This window comes from Canis lupus, chromosome 31 (assembly GCF_048164855.1).
Source record: "Canis lupus baileyi chromosome 31, mCanLup2.hap1, whole genome shotgun sequence".
Lineage (NCBI taxonomy): Eukaryota > Metazoa > Chordata > Mammalia > Carnivora > Canidae > Canis > Canis lupus.
The window spans coordinates 14,675,191-14,693,830 of NC_132868.1; the positions used below are offsets into that span (position 1 = coordinate 14,675,191).

Genomic DNA, 18,640 nt, shown 5'->3' on the forward strand with positions numbered 1-18,640 from the left:
GCTGCTCTGGGAGGGGTGACATTAATCTTCTGAAGGGGAAGAGGGGGGAGGAAGCACTGGTTTCTGTTGTTCCGCTGACCATTATCTGTGACACCCCCTCCTCGCGCCCTCAGCCCCCCTCCTCGATCCCTCCCTGCCCCCCAGCAGCTGGAGACACTCTGTTTTCTTGAATGTTAATTTTCTAGCTGTGCCTCACGTTCCAGCGATCCTAACTGCTCTTCTATAACTTTTCAGTGGTTGGAAGTGTGCCAGGTGTGACCTGCGGGAAAACCTCTGGTTGAATCTGACCGATGGCTCTGTGCTGTGCGGGAAATGGTTCTTTGACAGCTCTGGAGGCAACGGCCACGCACTGGAGCATTACAGAGACATGGGCTACCCTCTAGCTGTGAAACTGGGAACCATCACTCCTGATGGGGCAGGTGAGTATGCCTTTACCAACTTTGGGAACTTGCAGTGGCTCCCCTTAATTGGTTGAACCAGTGCCTTCATTCCTGGGTTGGAGGATGTGGGCTCTGGACACAGTGCAGCATAGAATCCTGACTCTATCTCTCACTGGCAAGTCTTCAAATCCTTCTCAGGTTCTTCCTCTTGAGGATGATCGCAGTAGCTCCCTCATAGGTTTGTTGATGTGCATAAAGCATTTAGCCCAGTGCATGCAGTAAGGCCTGAGTAAAAGTTAGTTGCTAGTGTTGACTGTTACTGTCTTTCTGTGTATCTCTTAGCTAAGAGGACAGGAGTAGGAACCAGGACTTGGGGAGTGAACAGGGATAATCAAATCCACTATTAGAAGAGTAGAGTGAAGCTGTAGAATTCATTACAGGGGTATCATTTCAGAAATGCAGGGATTCATTAAGGAGAGGGATCTTGAAGGATGCTGTGTGTCAGAGTCCCTGTGTCAACCTCTTGTTTCCTACTTGTACTATCAGCTTCAGAAGTGGTTCTCTTTCTTTATGTTCTCACACTGTATGCTTTCAGGTGTTGGTTTTTGGCCATGTTTGTACAGTGAATTCTATCTATCATTTTGTGATGGAAAAGGGAAATAATATCAGGATCCATAATAAGAAACATAAATGCTGAGCAATGGCCACAAGAATCCATCATCTAAGCGTCATTGAAAACATGTACTAAATGTAGATCTCGACCAACACCTAGAACAGTCTTCTTCATTTTTCCAAGTCTTAGCCTTGATTTCTTCTTTACTTTAAGGTCAGATGATTTTTTAGGAGAAATGCAAAGACATTTGTGTCTTCTTCCATGACTGAATTAGCCTGCTTCAGAATTAATTGCCTAGGATGTTTTCACTATATATGGTACACTTCTTGTCTACTATACTTTTTCCATTGAACTGGTTTTGTTTTTCATTTGTTTTATAATTGAGGGTTGACAGTTGGGTCATGTAAAGATTCTCTTCATTTATATTTTGGATAAATTTCCTGCTTCCAAAGTTAGTGGACTGATGTTTAACTCATTAGAGACAAGTAGCTGCAAAAATCCCGCATCCTGGTGCCAAACATTCCCCTCCCCTAGTAGATATACCTCTACATAAGCCAGGGTAAATCCTATGAGTTCCAGATTCTGAAGAGGAAATTCAGGACATGAAGCTGGATTGAGGGTTGCAGCAAGTTGCTTTCAGGTCTTAGCTATCGTTGAATCACTGCTGTATAGGGCAACCATCATAAGGCTACAAAAGGAAGGGTTTGTAATATAGGAATTCTAGTGGGTAAAATTGGGAGGGGAGAATAATTTGAATGTGTCTCTTTTCTTTCTTTTTTAAGATTTATGTACTTGAGGAAGAGAGAGAGCATGCACACAGGGGTCGAGGGGAGGGCAGAGGGAGAAGGAGAGAGAATCCCAAGCAGATTCCAGATTCCAAGCTGAGTGTGGAGCCCCACCCAGGGCTTGATCCCATGACCCTGAGATCACGACCTGAGCTGAAACCAAGAGTCAGACACTTAACTGACTGCACCATCCAGGCACTTCCAATGTGTCTCCTTTCTATGTTGTTTTTTGTAGTGCTTTGATAAGACCAGTTATTAGAAGTCCAGTTCTCAGAACAACCTAAAACTACAATTATTTGTATACATGGCCAGGTTCTAAAATTTCAGTTGTTTGAAGGCAGAGCTATGTCTTCCTATTGTTGGGTTCCATACAAAATCTTATATATGGTAGGTGCAAATACTTTTGTTAAATAAACCAACTATATGTAAGCATTTAAATAATTAGATCCTATTTAAATGTATGCTAATAATAAAGGCAAGGGTTAAATCTGTTCTCCACACATCTTTAATTTTCTAGAAGCCTTTTTTCTAGCATGAAACTTATTTTTAAACTATGATTTAGAGTTTTTTTTATCTAAGGTTTCTTCCTTTCAACTTGAAGAAGAAACATTTTATGTTTGTTCCTTGATTATACAAAAAGCAGGTATTCAGTGTAACATATTTAGAAAACAGAAAAATTTAAAGAAGTAAATAAAAATCACTAGTACTGTCATTTGACAGACACTTTTAACAATTTGGGTATTTCCTTTCAGTTTTGTTTTCTGTTTTAAGCCTTGATCAATTCTTTTTTTTTCTTAAAGATTTTATTCATTTATTCAGGAGAGACCCAGGCAGAGGGAGGAGCAGGCTCCATGCAGGGAGCCCAATGTGGGACTTGATCGCTGGACCTGGGATCATGCCCTGAGCTGAAGGCAGATGCTCAACCACTGAGCCACCCAGGCATCCCAGGCCTTGATTAGTTCTTATACAATGCCTCCATGTTGCCCCTGCCCCACATTTTTACAAAAATGGAATCACACTATATAAAATTCTATTCCTTATTTTCCTCTATTTAACATTTAAATATGTGTATATTCCATGTCATTAAATATTCTTTAGTATCCTTCGATAGTTCCATAAGTCCTTTCAGTGTTCTCTAGTTAGTTGTCACAATTTTTTTTTTTTTTTGCTATTCTGATGAGTATCCTTGTATATATGGAAATCTTTGGACGTTTGTCTAATGATATATTTAGGATAAATTCTTATGAACAAAGGATTGAACCTTTTAAATTTTCTGTTGCTGAATTTCTCTTAAACAGTCATAGTAATTTACATTCTCATTAGCAGTATATGACAATACTCATTTCAGCAAATCTTTGACAACTTTGGGTATTTGCCATTTTTAAAAACCTTTGCTAATCTAATATCTTGTTTTTATTTGCTTTACTAGTGAGGCTGAACATTTTTCATAGTATTTTTGGTCATTTGTAATTCTCTTTGTGAATTTCTTAGATGGATTTTCTAGTAGGCGTGTGTAGGTTGTTCCTTACTGGTTTTAAAAAACTCTGTGGCTAGTAAGAATATTAATTCATTATCTGCCATAGTTAAGTGCTTGGTTTTTTTTTTCAGGGTTTTCCTGATGTAATTGAGAGTATTTGAATCCATACTCATGTTTCTATCATAGAAGGCATAAAACAAACAGCAATGTAGATCAGATAGCCTGTGATGAGGGTTCTTGAATTCATTCACCTGAAATAATGTTCACTTTTTGAAGAAAGATCAGGGTTTGATTACTGCTTGTCTTGTGCAGAGTTGGTTTTAACAAAATGATTATTTCCAGTGAATTATCATTTAGTTTATGGGATGCATCAATTTTATGTTAATTTCTATTAAGTCTGTTTAATTGATTGCTAGCTGCGACTCATTTATTTTAAAGCCAAATACGTTAATGAAAACATGCCTGAAGTTTTCCTTAATGTCCGATGATGAACCTCGTGGATATGGAGGCCTCAGAGGGCTGGGTACCCTCTGTCTAGGGTTGGATGGCCACCTTCTGGTGAAGGTACCACTGCCAATTTTCCCATTTCCATATTTGTTAGGCTCACTGAGGCTAATTCAATTTGCAAGAGAGAAAGTGTTTATTTTTTAGTTTATTGTGAGAACCACAACTGCTTGTATGTGAGATGTTTATGTTGGCTTGACCAGTACATTCCTTTCCTGTGGGGAGCTAACTTATATTTAGAATATTGCTTAGTGAACATGGAATCCAAGCAGGTTGTGAATTCAACTATTTAATGGTAATGTGATCTGGTCCTCCTGGCTTCCTTCTCCCCAATAAGGATATACCTGTTTGGTGAGAAAGTCCTACTCACCTTGAGGTGACAATTTAGAATTGGTTCTTCCAAGAAGCCTGGACTGCCTAGGCGAAGCCATTGTGGTGTCATGGGTAGTAAAATGGGTCCCATATCAAATTCCATTCTGGGTCTCCATGAGTACAGCAACAAACAAACCAGGAAACAGATCACCATACAAACAAACAAATAAAAAGAGCTTTCCTCTGTGGGAGGAGATGTTGATTTGGCAAAGCAAGGATGAGATTCTGGGTGGGAAGGGAGTGAGGAGGGACAGAGATAGGAGAGGGTGTTTTGTTCTTCTGTTGCGAAGCTAGGTTATCACACTAGGGCTCCTGGGTGGCTCGGTTGGTTCAGTATCTGCCTTCAGCTCAGGTCATGATCCCAGAACCCTGGGATCAAGCCCCAAGTCAGGCTCCCTGCTCAGTGAGGAGTCTGCTTCTCTTTCCTCTACCCCTCCCCTCACTCATGCTCCCTTTCTTTCAAATAAATAAATAAAATCTTAAAAAAAAAGAAGTCTCAGTACCTTGGTGGTTTCAGGAGAAGCTTCTGGAGATGCCCACAGCTACTGTGAAATTGCCTGTCCCACTGGCCCTTGCACCATGGTGCTCAGCAGCATCTTAGGGTGATCTTTCCTGAATCCACTTCATAATTTTTTCTATGACTACATGTCATTTATAAATTCTTCATGATTGCCAAATTTGAGGATCACAGTTCATTTTTAGATGTCTTGTATGTTACTTACTAAACTATTTTTGTCATTGGGGTAAAAAAACTTTGTGTCCAACCAAATCATGTCACATCTTTGGAGCAGTTAATGACTGGAGGTAGGAAACATTAATTTCTCAGTATGGCATGAGCCTAACAAATGAAAAATTTTAGAGTGCTGTGTGATTTTTCACTTATTTCAAAATCCTAGGCCAATGACAACTGTTCCATTTCTGGCAATTTTATTGTTTTCTAATAAAGCTCGAATAACTACAGGCTTAAAGTTTTTTAAGTCTTCAAAATTATTTCACTAGTTAATAATAACCAAAGTTAAAGTGCTGAGGGGATGTCATTTTCACCTTCAGCCAGTATCTGAGTGGCAGTTTTCTTGTCACTTGCCATAGATTAAAAAATACTGTTTATGTATTTGTTTCAAGTTTCATTTTTGTTGGTGTTTCTAGCTTTTAAACTTTTGGGGAAGTTTTTCTTTTTATTTTTTTGGGGGGGTTCTTGATTGGGCTGGGGATTTTGCCTTTTGTTTTGAGAGCACTGAATTATATACTAAAGAAAGAATATAAATGAAGGCTGCCTGTCTATAAGTTAAAATGGGCCCCTAGAGGACAAGGGATAGCAGAGAAAGCCAAACATTTAGTCAATTAATAATAGAAAGGGTGACTTTCTTTCATGGCAGTGAGTCTCCACATACCTGTATTTGGGTCAGAATGTCACTATAGTTTGTGTGTGTGTATTTTTTTTCTCCTGGTGATGTTCCCAAGGGGAGGAACATCCTTGGATGGTCTATCTTTTACTGTCCTAAAGAATAGTATCTTTTTTTTCTTTTTAAAAATTTATTTACTTATTTTAGAGAGAGAGAGAGAGAGGACATGTGTAGGAGAGGCAGAGAGAGAATCTCAAGTAGCTTCCACATTGAGCGTGGAGCCTGACGAGTGTGGAGCCTGACATGAGGCCTGGTCTCATAACCCCGAGATCATGACCTGAGTGGAAATGGATGCTCGACTGACTGAGCCCCCCTCGGAGGGTATCTTGAATCTATTTTCCTTTTAATAGGTTTTGTTTTTCCAGTTTAGGAGTGAAGAAATTGTGGTTTTTATTTTTTTATTTATTATTATTTTTTTTTAAATTGTGGTTTTTAACTCTCTCTTTTTGTTAAGGGCATGGGATGGTGCTTCACCAAATCACTGAGTCTCCTGAAAGAGCTAAGGAAATAGTCTGGTGTAGAGGAAAAAGGACTGGGCCTAAAGATATTGGCCCCCCTCCCACATTGCACTTCTGTGTGAGGACACATAAGATGGTGGTTTGGGTAGTTTTTTTTGGGATTTGCCTTGAAGGCCAAGATGCCCTCGGAGGAGTGGGCCGGGCCTGGGATGGCTGGAATTTCCCAAGTTACCGTGCTGTGCCACATGCATCCTCATTTGCTCTGTGTGCTACAAGGTGGACACACTTGGGAAGTGCTGAACAGTCCTCACTGAGTCCCTCACCAGCTCCGTGGGGTGTGGACACCAAAGTTGGGAAGAAGGGATGAAGCGGCAGGTGGGAGGTGGAAGCTGGTGAGCTGGTGGGTCTGAGACTGTTGAGGATTCTGCAGGCAGACTTTTGTTTTGTCTTGGACCCAACATCTCAGGGCAGCCATTGAGCTGCTCCTGAGGGCCTGTGTTACCTCTGTTCCCTCCCAGGCTCCCCCTGCCTCCCCACAGCAGGTGGTACCACACTCTCCTCCCTCACCTTTCCCTCCTCCTGCACTATTATGCCAGTGTGGTTTTGGGTGCAAAATCAATTGTTAGGCATTTACCCTTGTCTAATTTCAAGTATTTTAACTTTAGACACTGCTTTTTTTTTTTTGTCTCAGAAAACCTATTTATTTTTAAAGATTTTATTTATTTGAGAGAAGGAACAAGCAAGAGCAGGAGTAGGGGGAGAGGTGGACTCCCCACTGAGCAGGGAGCCTGAGTGGGGCTCTATCCTAGGACTCCAAGATCGTGACCTGGGCTGAAGGCAGACACTTAACCAACTTGGCCACCCAGGCACCCCTCAGAAAACCATCTTAAAAATTAATTTCTGAAATGTCAAAAGAAATTGATATATGGGTATAATTACAAAACATACCTATTTACTATGTTTGTTATTTATCATCTGTCTTTTCTCCCCTTGAGTGTACTCACAGGAGGTTTCCACTGGCTTTATTCATCGATGTATCCCAAGTGCGTAGCGGGAGCTCAATAGATATATGTTGAATATTGAGTGACTTGGTTAAATATCTCACTCTTTGTTTTCTCTTCACCCTGTAGATGTTTATTCTTTTCAAGAAGAGGAACCCGTTTTGGATCCTCATTTGGCCAAGCACTTAGCGCATTTTGGAATTGATATGCTTCATATGCATGGGGTAAGAAGGTCCACTTTGTCTCTATTCCCACCTGGTGGGGAGGGAACCCTTTGGTCTCTTTAATATGTAATTACTGTGACAGGAATCCTACTTTAATGGTTTTAGGTTTTCATGTTTGCATTTACTTCTTGAATTTAATTAATTAGCATTTTCTTTTGGTTATCAGCTTAATTTTTTTTCATGCTATAATAAAAATGGCACCTCGTCGAGTACCATTTGTTTCGGTTTGAGTTTACTGGTAAAATTTCTGTCTCCTTTGATGGAGAGTTGCATGAATCACTCCTTGTTCACTGAAGCGAGAAGGTACGGGAAGATGACCTTTAAAATGGTCTGTGACCAACATCACTTTAATTAATTTCAGGAAGGGAAGCAGGGCTCGGGGGTGGAAAGAATAAGCCAACATATTGTTGATGGGAAAAGGCTGTGCTTGATTTAATATTGTGTTTTCAAGCCGGTGTCATGACTATGTAACATCCGTCCCTGTGAGGAGCTGCTTCAGTGTGCATGCTCTGCTTGGGCCCTTCCCTCCCAGCCTATCTCCTTCTCCTCAGCCTCTCCTCCCTTCTGTCTCCTCGTCCTCACCTCACTCATGGCACCCTTTAATGTATGTCCTTTGCGCTTCTGTAAACCTCCCTCCTATTTCAAGGCACTTCCAGGGCCTGTGATTTTTCCTTCACTTCCCTCTGCAACTGCCTTCCCGTTCTGTTTGCTGTGTTGGATTGTATTTTTTCTTTTTTAAAGATTTTATTTATTAATTTATGAGAGTCATAGAGAGAGAGGCAGAGACATAAGCTCCCTCCCCTGCAGGGAGCCCAATGTGGGGACTTGATCCCAGGATCCCGGGATCACGCCCTGGGCTGAAGGCAGATGCTTAACCACTGAGCCACCCAGGTGCCCCTGCATTGTATTTTCCCTTGAAATTATTCTACTAGCTTCTTTGTTTCCATTCCTATTTGTCTTTCTTGCTGCCATCCTCTTACCTCTCAGCCTCATTCTCCTTTCATTTTTAAATCTTTTAAATGTGTGTATGTGTGTTTTCCTGTGGAAGGACATACAAAACATAAAATTTACCGTTGTAACTTTTTATTTTATTTATTTTTAAAGATTCTATTATTTATTCATGAGAGACACACAGAGAGAGGCAGAGACACAGGCAGAGGGAGAAGCAGGCTCCCTCTGGGGATCCCTGGACCCTGGGGTCATGCCCTGAGCCAAAGGCAGATGCTCAACCACTGAGCCACGCAGGCGTCCCTATGATTGTTAACTATTTTTAAGTGTGAGGTTCTGTGTGGCATTAGGATTTTGTTCAGCATCACCATCTCAGTCTCTTTAGGTGATTTTTTTTTTTTTTTTTTTGTATTTTTTTTGTTTTTGCTTTGTTTCGGGAGAAAAAGGGGCAGAAACATCTATGGCTGTCAGAAATAATTCTTGGAACTTGATCTTTGGGTGAGAATGACCATTAAAGTTGGCTTCCTTCTCTTTGTCCCAGACAGAGAACGGGCTTCGGGACAATGACATGAAGCCGCGGGTCAGCGAGTGGGAAGTGATCCAGGAGACGGGGACGAAGCTGAAGCCCATGTATGGCCCCGGATACACGGGTCTCAAAAATCTGGGCAACAGCTGCTACCTGAGTTCTGTCATGCAGGCCATCTTCAGCATCCCAGAGTTCCAGAGAGCGTAAGTGGCCTCCTGTGGCCTGGGCGCGAAGTGCTGCCCTTCATCTGCTCCAGCACATGCTGGGGAAGCCCGTCCTCATCAGCTGCAGGACATTTCACCGCACCCTCATGGTGTGACTTCTTGCACTGAGGCTGGGTGAGAACACTTGTCAAGTGTGATGGGAATCAGGTGAGATTAGGAGAGCTTTGTAACCGAGAGCCTCACAGGGGCTTGGTCATATTAGTGATGGCTTCTGGTTTTAGCCCATCAGTTGCCCTCTATGCCAAGAAAATATTAATTATCAATCTCTGCAGCCAGCCTGCCACATTCCTTCCTGTAGATGTGCTAGGAGAGACTCAGTGATCGCTTTGGTCAGTGTTGCCCTCCTGGCGAGTGGAGTTTCTCCGAGGATTTAAGCTTTTCGTTATTTGCTACTCAAAATGTGGCTCACAGAACTGGTGCTGGTCCTTGGACTCCTGGGCATGGAAACTGAGAGTGAGCGTTTAGAAATTTTTGTAGCAAGTCAACATTGTCATGCGTTATCAGTGCTGTTTCATTTTTCTAATAATTTACTTTCATTATAAATTTTAAAGGAGTTCATCTATAAGAGTTGAAATAAACAAAAAAGCTGGCCCTTCACTACAGATGCCGTGGAGGCACCGGTGCATGTTGGAGGCTGTCTTCTTTCTCCCCAACGGAGGGCAGAGCCACTGTGTCTGTGACCCCTCTCTTCCCTCGGCTGGGCCCAAAATGGGGAGCTGTGCACACTGGGACCAAGGCTGGTGCACTCATGGGCAACTGCTGCCTAAAGTTTAGGAAATTATCTCTAGCATATTCCAGGGCACGCTAGTTTCCACCATGGTTCAAATATGGGAGAGGACACACATGTACTGAGACGGAAGCGCCAATAGCACGCTAGGAACAGCACAGGGCAATTTTATTTTTTTTTTAAACCCAGGATGAGTGGAAATGCTAATGGCTTTAATGGTAGTTAAGCAAAAGTATATCAGATATCAGATCTCCTTTTCTTTTCTCTTGGTATTTGAAGACTTACTCTTCTTGCTGTTTTCTGGTCTAGTTTTCATTTCTCATCCAGCCGAGGAATATGGGGTTCTTTTGTGCTCAGCAATGTGCTGGGTTGGGGCGGGGGGTTCAGCAGTAAGCAAAAGGACGTGGTGCCTGGCCCCATTTGAGGAAACAGACTGAATAAATAATCGGAAGAATAATGGCATGGTTATAAACATGGTGAGCTCCATGAATGAAAGGAGGGAAGAGGTGGTCAGGGAGGGTCTCTCTGAAGAAAGGGTACATGAAGCGACACATGCTTTGACTGGTATGCTAGGGGAGTGTGGACAGAGGAAGAGCAGGTTTGAAGCTTTGAGGTGGAAAACTTTTTCAAAGGTATGCATCACACATTGCATTATTTTTAAAATTTTTGTCCATGTCTCATACTTGTATTATTTTTTGATTAGGGAAGAGTGTGACTTCATATTATGGATCTCATGGTCCCTGATTTTTTTTTTTAAGATTTTATGTATTTATTTGAGATAAAGAGAGTGGGGGAGAGAGCAGGAGGAGGGGCAGAGAGAGAGGGAGAGGGAGAAGCAGACCCCTACCAAGCAGGGAGCCTGACGCAGGACTCAATCCCAGGACCCCGAGATAGTGACCTGAGCCGAAGGTGGGTGCTGAGACGCTTAATGGACTGAGCGTCTCAGGCGCCCCTGCACTGAGGAATTGTTAATATCCAACATGATGAACTCATTAGCTCTCTTACAAGCCAGTCTTTATTGTATTTCAAAAGCTGACAAGATAAGAAAACCTCACGAGGAAGATAAACATTAGCAAAAAGGATTATGGTTTCAGGCAAGATTGATGGAGAAGAATGAAAAATTAAAGGTGGTAAATCTTTGATGTCAGAAAAGTCCATTTTACTAGTAGTTTCTATTTTTCTAATTATGAGGAATAGCCTCTGTTACAACAAAATTATATTAAAATGCAGAAGTAATGCTAGATACTTCTAAAAATACGTATTATAACTTCAGTTTGCAGTCTAGGGTTCTCAAAGAAAAAAGTATAGTTTTGCTATCTGACCATCGATCTTAGCTCTCATTCATTTATACACTAGTTTATTTAGATTTGATCCTCATCAGAATTATTCTGAAATGTAAACGAGGCTCTAGTGGCAGACAGAGTATCACGGAGTCAGGCTGACATTTCCGAATTACACTCTGGTTGTGCATAAGTCATTTAATCTCTCCGTGAGTCACTCTTTCTACTTACAAAATGGAAAACACTGCTCCTGGACCCAACTCCACTGAGTTAGTCCCGCTCAATCAAGTGATGTTTAGTAAAAGAACAAACAGACTGAGGATAAGTATGATGAGTAGGTTGCTCATGTTCTAATAGACACAGTAAATGTTTAGAAACTAGAATATTAAATATTCGGTAACACGCGATTCTGAGACTCTTGAAACAACATTGAGGTGAGAGATTTGAATCTTAAATCCAAAACACAGATGTGAGGTATAGTTTTTCACGAGAGAAGAAAAATTCAGAAAGGTGACTGTTCATCAAACTTTGGAGGGCAGAAAGCATTTTCAAAACTTAGCGACTATAAGGAACTGAAACTGTTTTTTTTTTTTTTACTTACAAATTTATTTTTTAGTGGTGTTCAATTTGCCAGCATATAGAATAACACCCAGTGCTCATCCCGTCAAGTGCCCACCTTGGTGCCCGTCACCCAGTCCCTGCCCCCCCTGAAACTGTTGTTGGATTTTGTAACCAAAGAGCACAAGTTCCCTCCATTCTACTTGAAAAGAAATAATAATTATACAACACCTCCGCAAGGACTTTCCTTCAATATATTTTTTTAAAATCAGGGACCAGGGGCGCCTGGGTGGCTCAGTCTGTTAAGCGTCTAAGTGTCTGTCTTCAGTTCAGATCATGATCTCAGGGTTCTGGGATCTAGCTAGCATCAGGCTCCCTGCTCAGTGGGGAGTCTCCTCTCTCCTCCTCTGTGTGTTTCTGCTCTCTCTCTCTAGCTCTCACTCTCTCTAGCTCTCACTCTCTCTGTCAAATAAATAAATAGATTCTTTAAAAAAAAACCCAAAACAATTCCTCAGTGCAACCTCTGGCTGTGGATGCTTTGGTTACAAAGTTTGGTTGGTCTTTTTGGCTCTTGGTCCATTGAAAATTTCTAGATGAAATTGTTGCCCTAGTGACACATCCAAAAGCCATTTGAAAGGGACTGTACCAGAAGTGGGTTCTTTTAATTTTGACAGAGGTACATAATCTGGGGTACAGATTCTGAGTTTGTAGACAGCAGGTGCCTACAAGTGTCCAGTAGTTGAGGGGTCTGATTAGAGGTCATTGCTAACTACTAATGTATCATGGTTCTCTGCTAGGGCTTTATTGCAGTTATGCCTTTTCTGTTGGCTTATGGGTAGTCAGTTATGGAAAATTGGTTAGATGGACTACATGATATAAATGTATTCATTCAACAGATATTTTTTGAGTGTCTTTTGCGTGTCTAGTGCAATTGTAGTGCTGGAGGTGCAGTGATTTAGATAGTGTATCTGTCTTCATGGAGATTATACTCTAGTATATAATCTCTAGAGAGATAATAAACAAGGAGATAATCAAGAAATTGCAAATGTTAATACATGCCAAGAAGAAAGTCAGCCAGGGTCAGGTGATGGGGAATTAGGAGCGGTGAGGAGGTGCTTTTTAAACAGACCTGAGATGATGGGGCAAAGGTCTGTGGAGAGAATGTTCTGGGAAAGAGACAGCAGGTGGCGTGACCTTGAAGCAGGTGTGAACTGGGCATATCCTGGCAAAGAAGGGCATTTGGCCGGAGTATTGTGGACTAGGGGAGAGGGATGGGAATGAGGTCAAAGAAGTGGGCAGAGCAGAGTGCATGAAGTGCCAAGGAAAGGGATATGCTTCTGGATTCTTTTTTCTAGAGCTTTTTCACACAGCGAGTCAAAGCCTGAAGATGGAAAGGTGGACAGCACAAAGCAGAGGGTATGGAATAGGAAATGAACTTAAGAAGTGAAAGGAATATTCCTTTGTCATTCCTTCCACCATTGTACATTGAGATTAGAGAGGGTGGTGGAAGTTGGCACTGCTTGTCCAGGTAAACTGGTCAGAAGGAGGGGGTTTGGGCTTGCTTATGGGAGCAGGGACAGGACAGAGTGGTTCAGAGCATGGTTTGGAGCTAAGCTGCCTGGGTGTACTCTGAGCTTCATCACTTCTTCCTTGCGTAGCTTTGGAAGCATCCTGATTTCTATCTCTCCAATGGGTAACCATAACCATCCCTTCTTCATATGGTTGTAATGAAGACCCAAGCAGATTATACAGAGAGCCCTCAAGAAGCAGTAGTTGTCACTGCTATTATTATATATCTTGATACCATTGGCATAATTCCTACTCTTACTGTTTGGTTTTGAGATGGCAGATGTGATGGCATAAGCTGGAAGTTCTTGATTCTGGCTACATGTTATAATCACTTGGGGGACTTTGAAAAGATTGCAGATTTCAGGTTTTAGTCTCAGGCAGTGACATCAGAGCATCTGGGGGTGGCTCTAGCTTTGGTGTTTTTTTTTTTTCAAGAAACTCGAGGTGATTCTAACCTGCACCCAGAGTTGAGACCCACAGATAGAAGCACAAACATTTTAGGGAAGCCCATGAATATGGCTGCAGAGGTGGGATCTCAGGAAAAGTTTTCTTTCTTTCTTTTTTTAAAAAAGATTTTATTAATTTATTCATGAGACTGAGAGAGAGGCAGAGATATAGGCAGAGGGAGAGGCAGGCTCCCTTCGGGGAGCTCAATGTGGGACTCCATCCTGGGACTGCGGGATCATGACCTGAGCCAAAGGCAGACGAAGGCTCAACCACTGAGCCACCCAGGTGTCCCAGGAAAAGTTTTCTTTAGGTGGATGATTTCACTTTGACAGAAAGGCAAGGTCTTCGCTAGGATGACAGGTTATTTTGTTTCTGTTCTTTCAGTCCCTATGTTTTGACTCTCCTTTCTCATTTTCTAGGTACGTAGGGAATCTTCCAAGAATATTTGACTACTCTCCTTTAGATCCAACACAGGACTTCAACACACAGATGTAAGTGCTGATTGAAAGGTAAAAAATTTTTAAGGAAAATGTCCAGTAAATGTTCATAATGGTTATTGCTGGGTTGCAGAATTAAAGGTACATCTCTTTTCTTTTTTGTTTTCTGTATTAGAAGTGTTCTAAAAAGAGCAGGTGTTACTTTTAGAAGAAGAAATATATTAATAGTTCTTTATAAAGTACTGAGGGTAGTTTGAAATGGCATCAGTTATCAGGAAGAATCAAATAAGTTATTTTTGAGTAATCAAGATAAAATGTTCCACCTAAAAGCATTCATAGATGATGTTAATGTCTCTATGGGGAAACAACAATGACCTTTTTGTTTGTCTTTCTCCCTCCTGTCCAGGACTAAGTTAGGACATGGCCTTCTTTCAGGCCAGTATTCAAAACCTCCAGTGAAATCTGAACTCATTGAACAGGTGATGAAGGAGGAACATAAGGTATGTGTCCCAGTGTTTGCCACACTGATATGTAGGTAGGAGGGACCTTTACCAGCTAGAATGTGTATTTCCTATGATTTGGCAAATGGTGGCTATGGATATAGCCAGTTGTCAGAATAGCTATTTCACTTTGGAGTGTAGGGTATCTGTGCTTTTGAGAAATTGTGGTAGGAAATAGCTAGGGTTGGTGTTTCTAGTGACAGTTGCTTTATGGATTATATGTGAGAGTCATCATTAACAGTTTTCAGAACACTGTTCTTTGTAAAATACAGCTGAGATGGAAGCAATAAACCTTACACAAATTTAAACGTTTTCTCCTTGGTAACATGATCTTGGCCCTTATAATATCTGTCTTCTCCTAAACCTCAACTTTGTTTGCTACGATTTCTCAAGAAGCTGATTGTTAAGAAACAACACACACACACACATTCCTATTCCATTCCCTTCTGCATCCCGTTCCCACCTCCAGAACTGAGGATTCTGAAGTTCTGCGGAGGTGTGGGCAGTCCTTGTGTTTGGTAAGCTGCTAGGAGGATTGTCAATACACTCAGGTATGAGGGATCCCTGGGTGGCGCAGCGGTTTGGCGCCTGCCTTTGGCCCAGGGCGCGATCCTGGAGACCCGGGATCGAATCCCACGTCGGGCTCCCGGGGCATGGAGCCTGCTTCTCCCTCTGCCTGTGTCTCTGCCTCTCTCTCTCTCTCTGTGACTATCATAAAAAAAAAAAAAAAAAAAATTTAAATACACTCAGGTATGAGAAACTCAGTTGGCTATTCAATCACTATTCCTTGATAGAATAACTGAAAGATGCATTCCGTCTCCTAAAAGCCAGACTTACATTTCTTTGTGTCTGCAGAATGGGCTACACACCCCTCCCTGGGTAGCTCCGTTGGACAACTCCAGGGGGCACTGCTCACAACCTAGTCTTTTTGAGTGGTCTCCTTGAAATTCTGCAGTGCATAGCTTGCATAGCTGCACTAGGCAGCCTGAATGGAGTGCATACCCCTTTTCCTCACCACCTGCTCTGACCTCAGTGCTCTGTCTTGACTTAGTAGGCAGATCTGTTTCTCATATGTTGGCCTCTGTGCTCCCACTGTAAGTCAGTCTACCTTAACTAGATTGACAGCAAGAAGCGAAAGTGAATAAACTCTTATTCATAGGGAAGCCAGCTCATTGGGGAAGTGGAGCAACTGGGAGATGGGAGAGTATGAAGGGAGCATTTAGAGGTGATGTTTGGAGATGGGGGGAAGGTAGGGGTTAAAGAGGGTGGATTCCTAATGGCCAGGCTGGGAGATCACAGTGGTGTGGAGGCAGGAAGGTGCATTGCTACCCAACGTGGCAAGATAACGAGTTCCTTATCCATCGAGACTGGAACACCCTCATCTGGGATGTAGTCGAAGGGATGGTTTGGATGTGGAGCTGGGCTACAGGGGTTGTCCAGGCTTCTTCTACCTTGAGCTCCTGTGGAGCCTTGAAGACGTGTTGATGAAAACAACGTGGTCCAACATTTTGTTTTCATCACATTTATCCTGGGTTTTCATCCATGCTATGGCACTTTGTGGACCACTTTCGAGTCAGAGACCATCTTCCTTGGTGGAGAAGGAGGCGGACTGGGACTCAGGGACTCTGGCTTCTTTCCTGCTCTGCGAGGAGCTGTGAAACTCTGTGCAAGTCACATAAACATCCAATCCCAGTAGTCCAAAGCCAGAATTCATCGAGGTGGTGGTTGTGAATGTTCCAAGTGTGAAGAGGTTCTCTCTCTGATGTAAATAAAATCTGTGTCTATGACATGCCTGTTGTGTTTTTAGAATCTCCTCATTGGAGAAAACATGGAATAAAAAATTACCAATTTAGTGATGTTTGCAAATCAAGTTTGGTTTTGTTAGTATTAAAATGTCCTTTTACATTAAAAAAAGTAGTTCTTATATGAGCAAAGTACATTATTTATTCATTCTATGAACAATGACTGCTCGGAGCCCTCATCTCCTCCCCACCATTGAGTTTAGTGACTGTTAACGCAGTAGCTCTGTGATCTCCAGGGGGCTGAAGCCTGCCTGTGGGAACCCCTGCTTTGTCTGGCTCAATCTGGGTAATTTGGCAGCATTTGGGGCATATTTGGCCTGTAGGTGTGTTTTGCTTGGCCTACACATAAACATCTGAATTTTTAGCTGCCTTTTTTTTTTTTTTTAAGAGAGCGACAGAGAGAGTGAGCACAAGCATAAGCAGGGGGAGAGGGCCAGAAAGAATCTTATGCAGGCTCCATGCCCAGCGTGGAGCCTGACACAGGGCTTGAACTCATGGCCCTGGGATCATGACCTGAGCTGAAACTAAGAGTTGGACGCTTAACCGACTGAGCCACCCAGGCATCTCAGAGTTTCCAGCTTCTCTTAATCAGTCAGACCCTGTGACAATTCCAGGCCCGTAATAGCAGATGGCTGGAGCTGAGTGGCAGCCCTCCTTTCAAACAGGACACACAGTTCCCATCTGGCTCTAGTCCCTTTGTGATTCATGACTTGGCAGCTACACTGTTGTATTTGGGCGTGTGACCTTTGATCTAGATGATTTGTAAAATCCTTTCTTGCTCTGTGGTGTCATGATCTAGTGGTCTTAGAGAAAGAATCCTGGATGTGATGAGTAGTATAATGTGCATCTTTGGGAGTGGTGGGGAAGACCCATTTAGCTGAGTGGGATGTGAGTGAGTCTTTGGTTTGGGCATCAATAGGATCCCTTTAATGTTCAAAATGAGCTTGAATTGACCATATGATTTTCTCCGTGGCCCTGGAGGAGTCAGTTTTAAGCTGTTTCTTTAATAGACAAGTAATTCACGGTCAAATCTTCATTCCCCTTGACAGTGGAGGGAATTACTTTCTGAGGCATCAGGATTTTCACTTGGCAATTGGTTTCAGAGAAACCAGTTTGTGAGACTCTTTCTTCTCTCAGGGGTCAGGAGCCCTTTGGCCAGATGGCCTTATTCCAGGCCTTTGGCATTTGGGACTTGTAATGTGCCTGAAATGCCCTAAGAGAAGAAAGAAGGTGTGCTAAACCAGAGAAGGGGAGAGATCACAAGAGGAATGTGTGGTGGAAGGGAGAGAGCAAGAGAGGAGTAGCAGCCCTATGGTAGGAGTGACTTTTTACAGGGCTATCACCAGCAGCAATGCTAATAACTAGGATTGCTAACGCAAGGCCAGGGTCTTTCTCTGTGCTCACAAATGCACAGAAACCTTGCCTGAAGTTGCACAGCCAGAGAGTGGCAGGGCTGGGATTGAACACCAGGTAGGGTGTCCCATGAGTCTGCTTTTGATCCCTACACCATCCTACTTACCTAACGGTTCTAGCATTTGCTTCATGTTTCCCAGTGCATGAGCGTGTGGACAGTGTAGGCAGATGACAAAAGGGGGCCTGTAACGTTTGCAGAATCACCAGGTGGCTCCATGCCTCTGTCTTGCATCTTGGGTCATTTCTAGATGACATGCTTCCTGGTATTAAATTGGTCTTCTACCGACCAAGGTGAAATCTGATTTTTAAATATGCATGCGTAAGGCACATTTTCATCTATAAAAAGATTTGTGGTATTTGTTTTGGGCAGTGCCATTTCTACATAAATTTGTTGAATTGATTTTTAAAATTAAATTGCATCTGTAGTGGGTAAAACCTCTCACTATAAAAGGACACTTTTCTTTCTTCAAAAATATAATCCTGATCTTATGCAATTTGAGACCATGCTTTCACACATTTTAATGCTGAATAATTTATTTCTCCTTCCAAAGATAACATGTTTTAAACAATTCTGTATTTAAACCAAACTGCATTTCTTAAATGACAATTCATTTGATTTCCCCTCTGAAAAATCCTTGACACAAAAATGCTGGTTTCAGTTTTTTTTTTTTTTTTTAAAGATTTTATTTATTTATTCATGAGAGACACAGAGAGAGAGAGAGAGAGAGGCAGAGACACAGGCAGAGGGAGAAGCAGGCTCCATGCAGGGAGCCCCAGGCAGGACTCGATCCCAGGTCTCCAGGATCACATCCTGGGCTGAAGGCGGCGCTAAACCACTGAGCCACTTGGGCTGCCCTGGTCACAGTTTTTGATCAACACGAGATAACCAGCGTTCTCTTTTGAGGTGGTGTAATTTAACCCCCAAACATGAGAACTGTTTTCACAATCTCTGTTTTCCTAGGTGGGTCAAATATAATATTTCTAACCCACCT

General features: G+C 42.3%; 1 protein-coding gene across 3 annotated transcripts in view; it reads left to right on the forward strand.

Annotated features, from left to right (window-relative positions):
* The window catches only part of USP13 (ubiquitin specific peptidase 13), a 117,163-nt gene that overhangs the window by 47,988 nt on the left and 50,535 nt on the right, over positions 1-18,640 (forward strand). For all 3 annotated transcript variants that reach the window (XM_072807490.1, XM_072807491.1, XM_072807492.1), the window contains 5 exons: positions 235-419; positions 7,123-7,217; positions 8,707-8,894; positions 13,916-13,987; positions 14,340-14,433. In XM_072807490.1, coding sequence (XP_072663591.1) covers positions 235-419; positions 7,123-7,217; positions 8,707-8,894; positions 13,916-13,987; positions 14,340-14,433 — 634 coding nt within the window. The remainder of the gene's footprint in view (positions 1-234; positions 420-7,122; positions 7,218-8,706; positions 8,895-13,915; positions 13,988-14,339; positions 14,434-18,640) is intronic.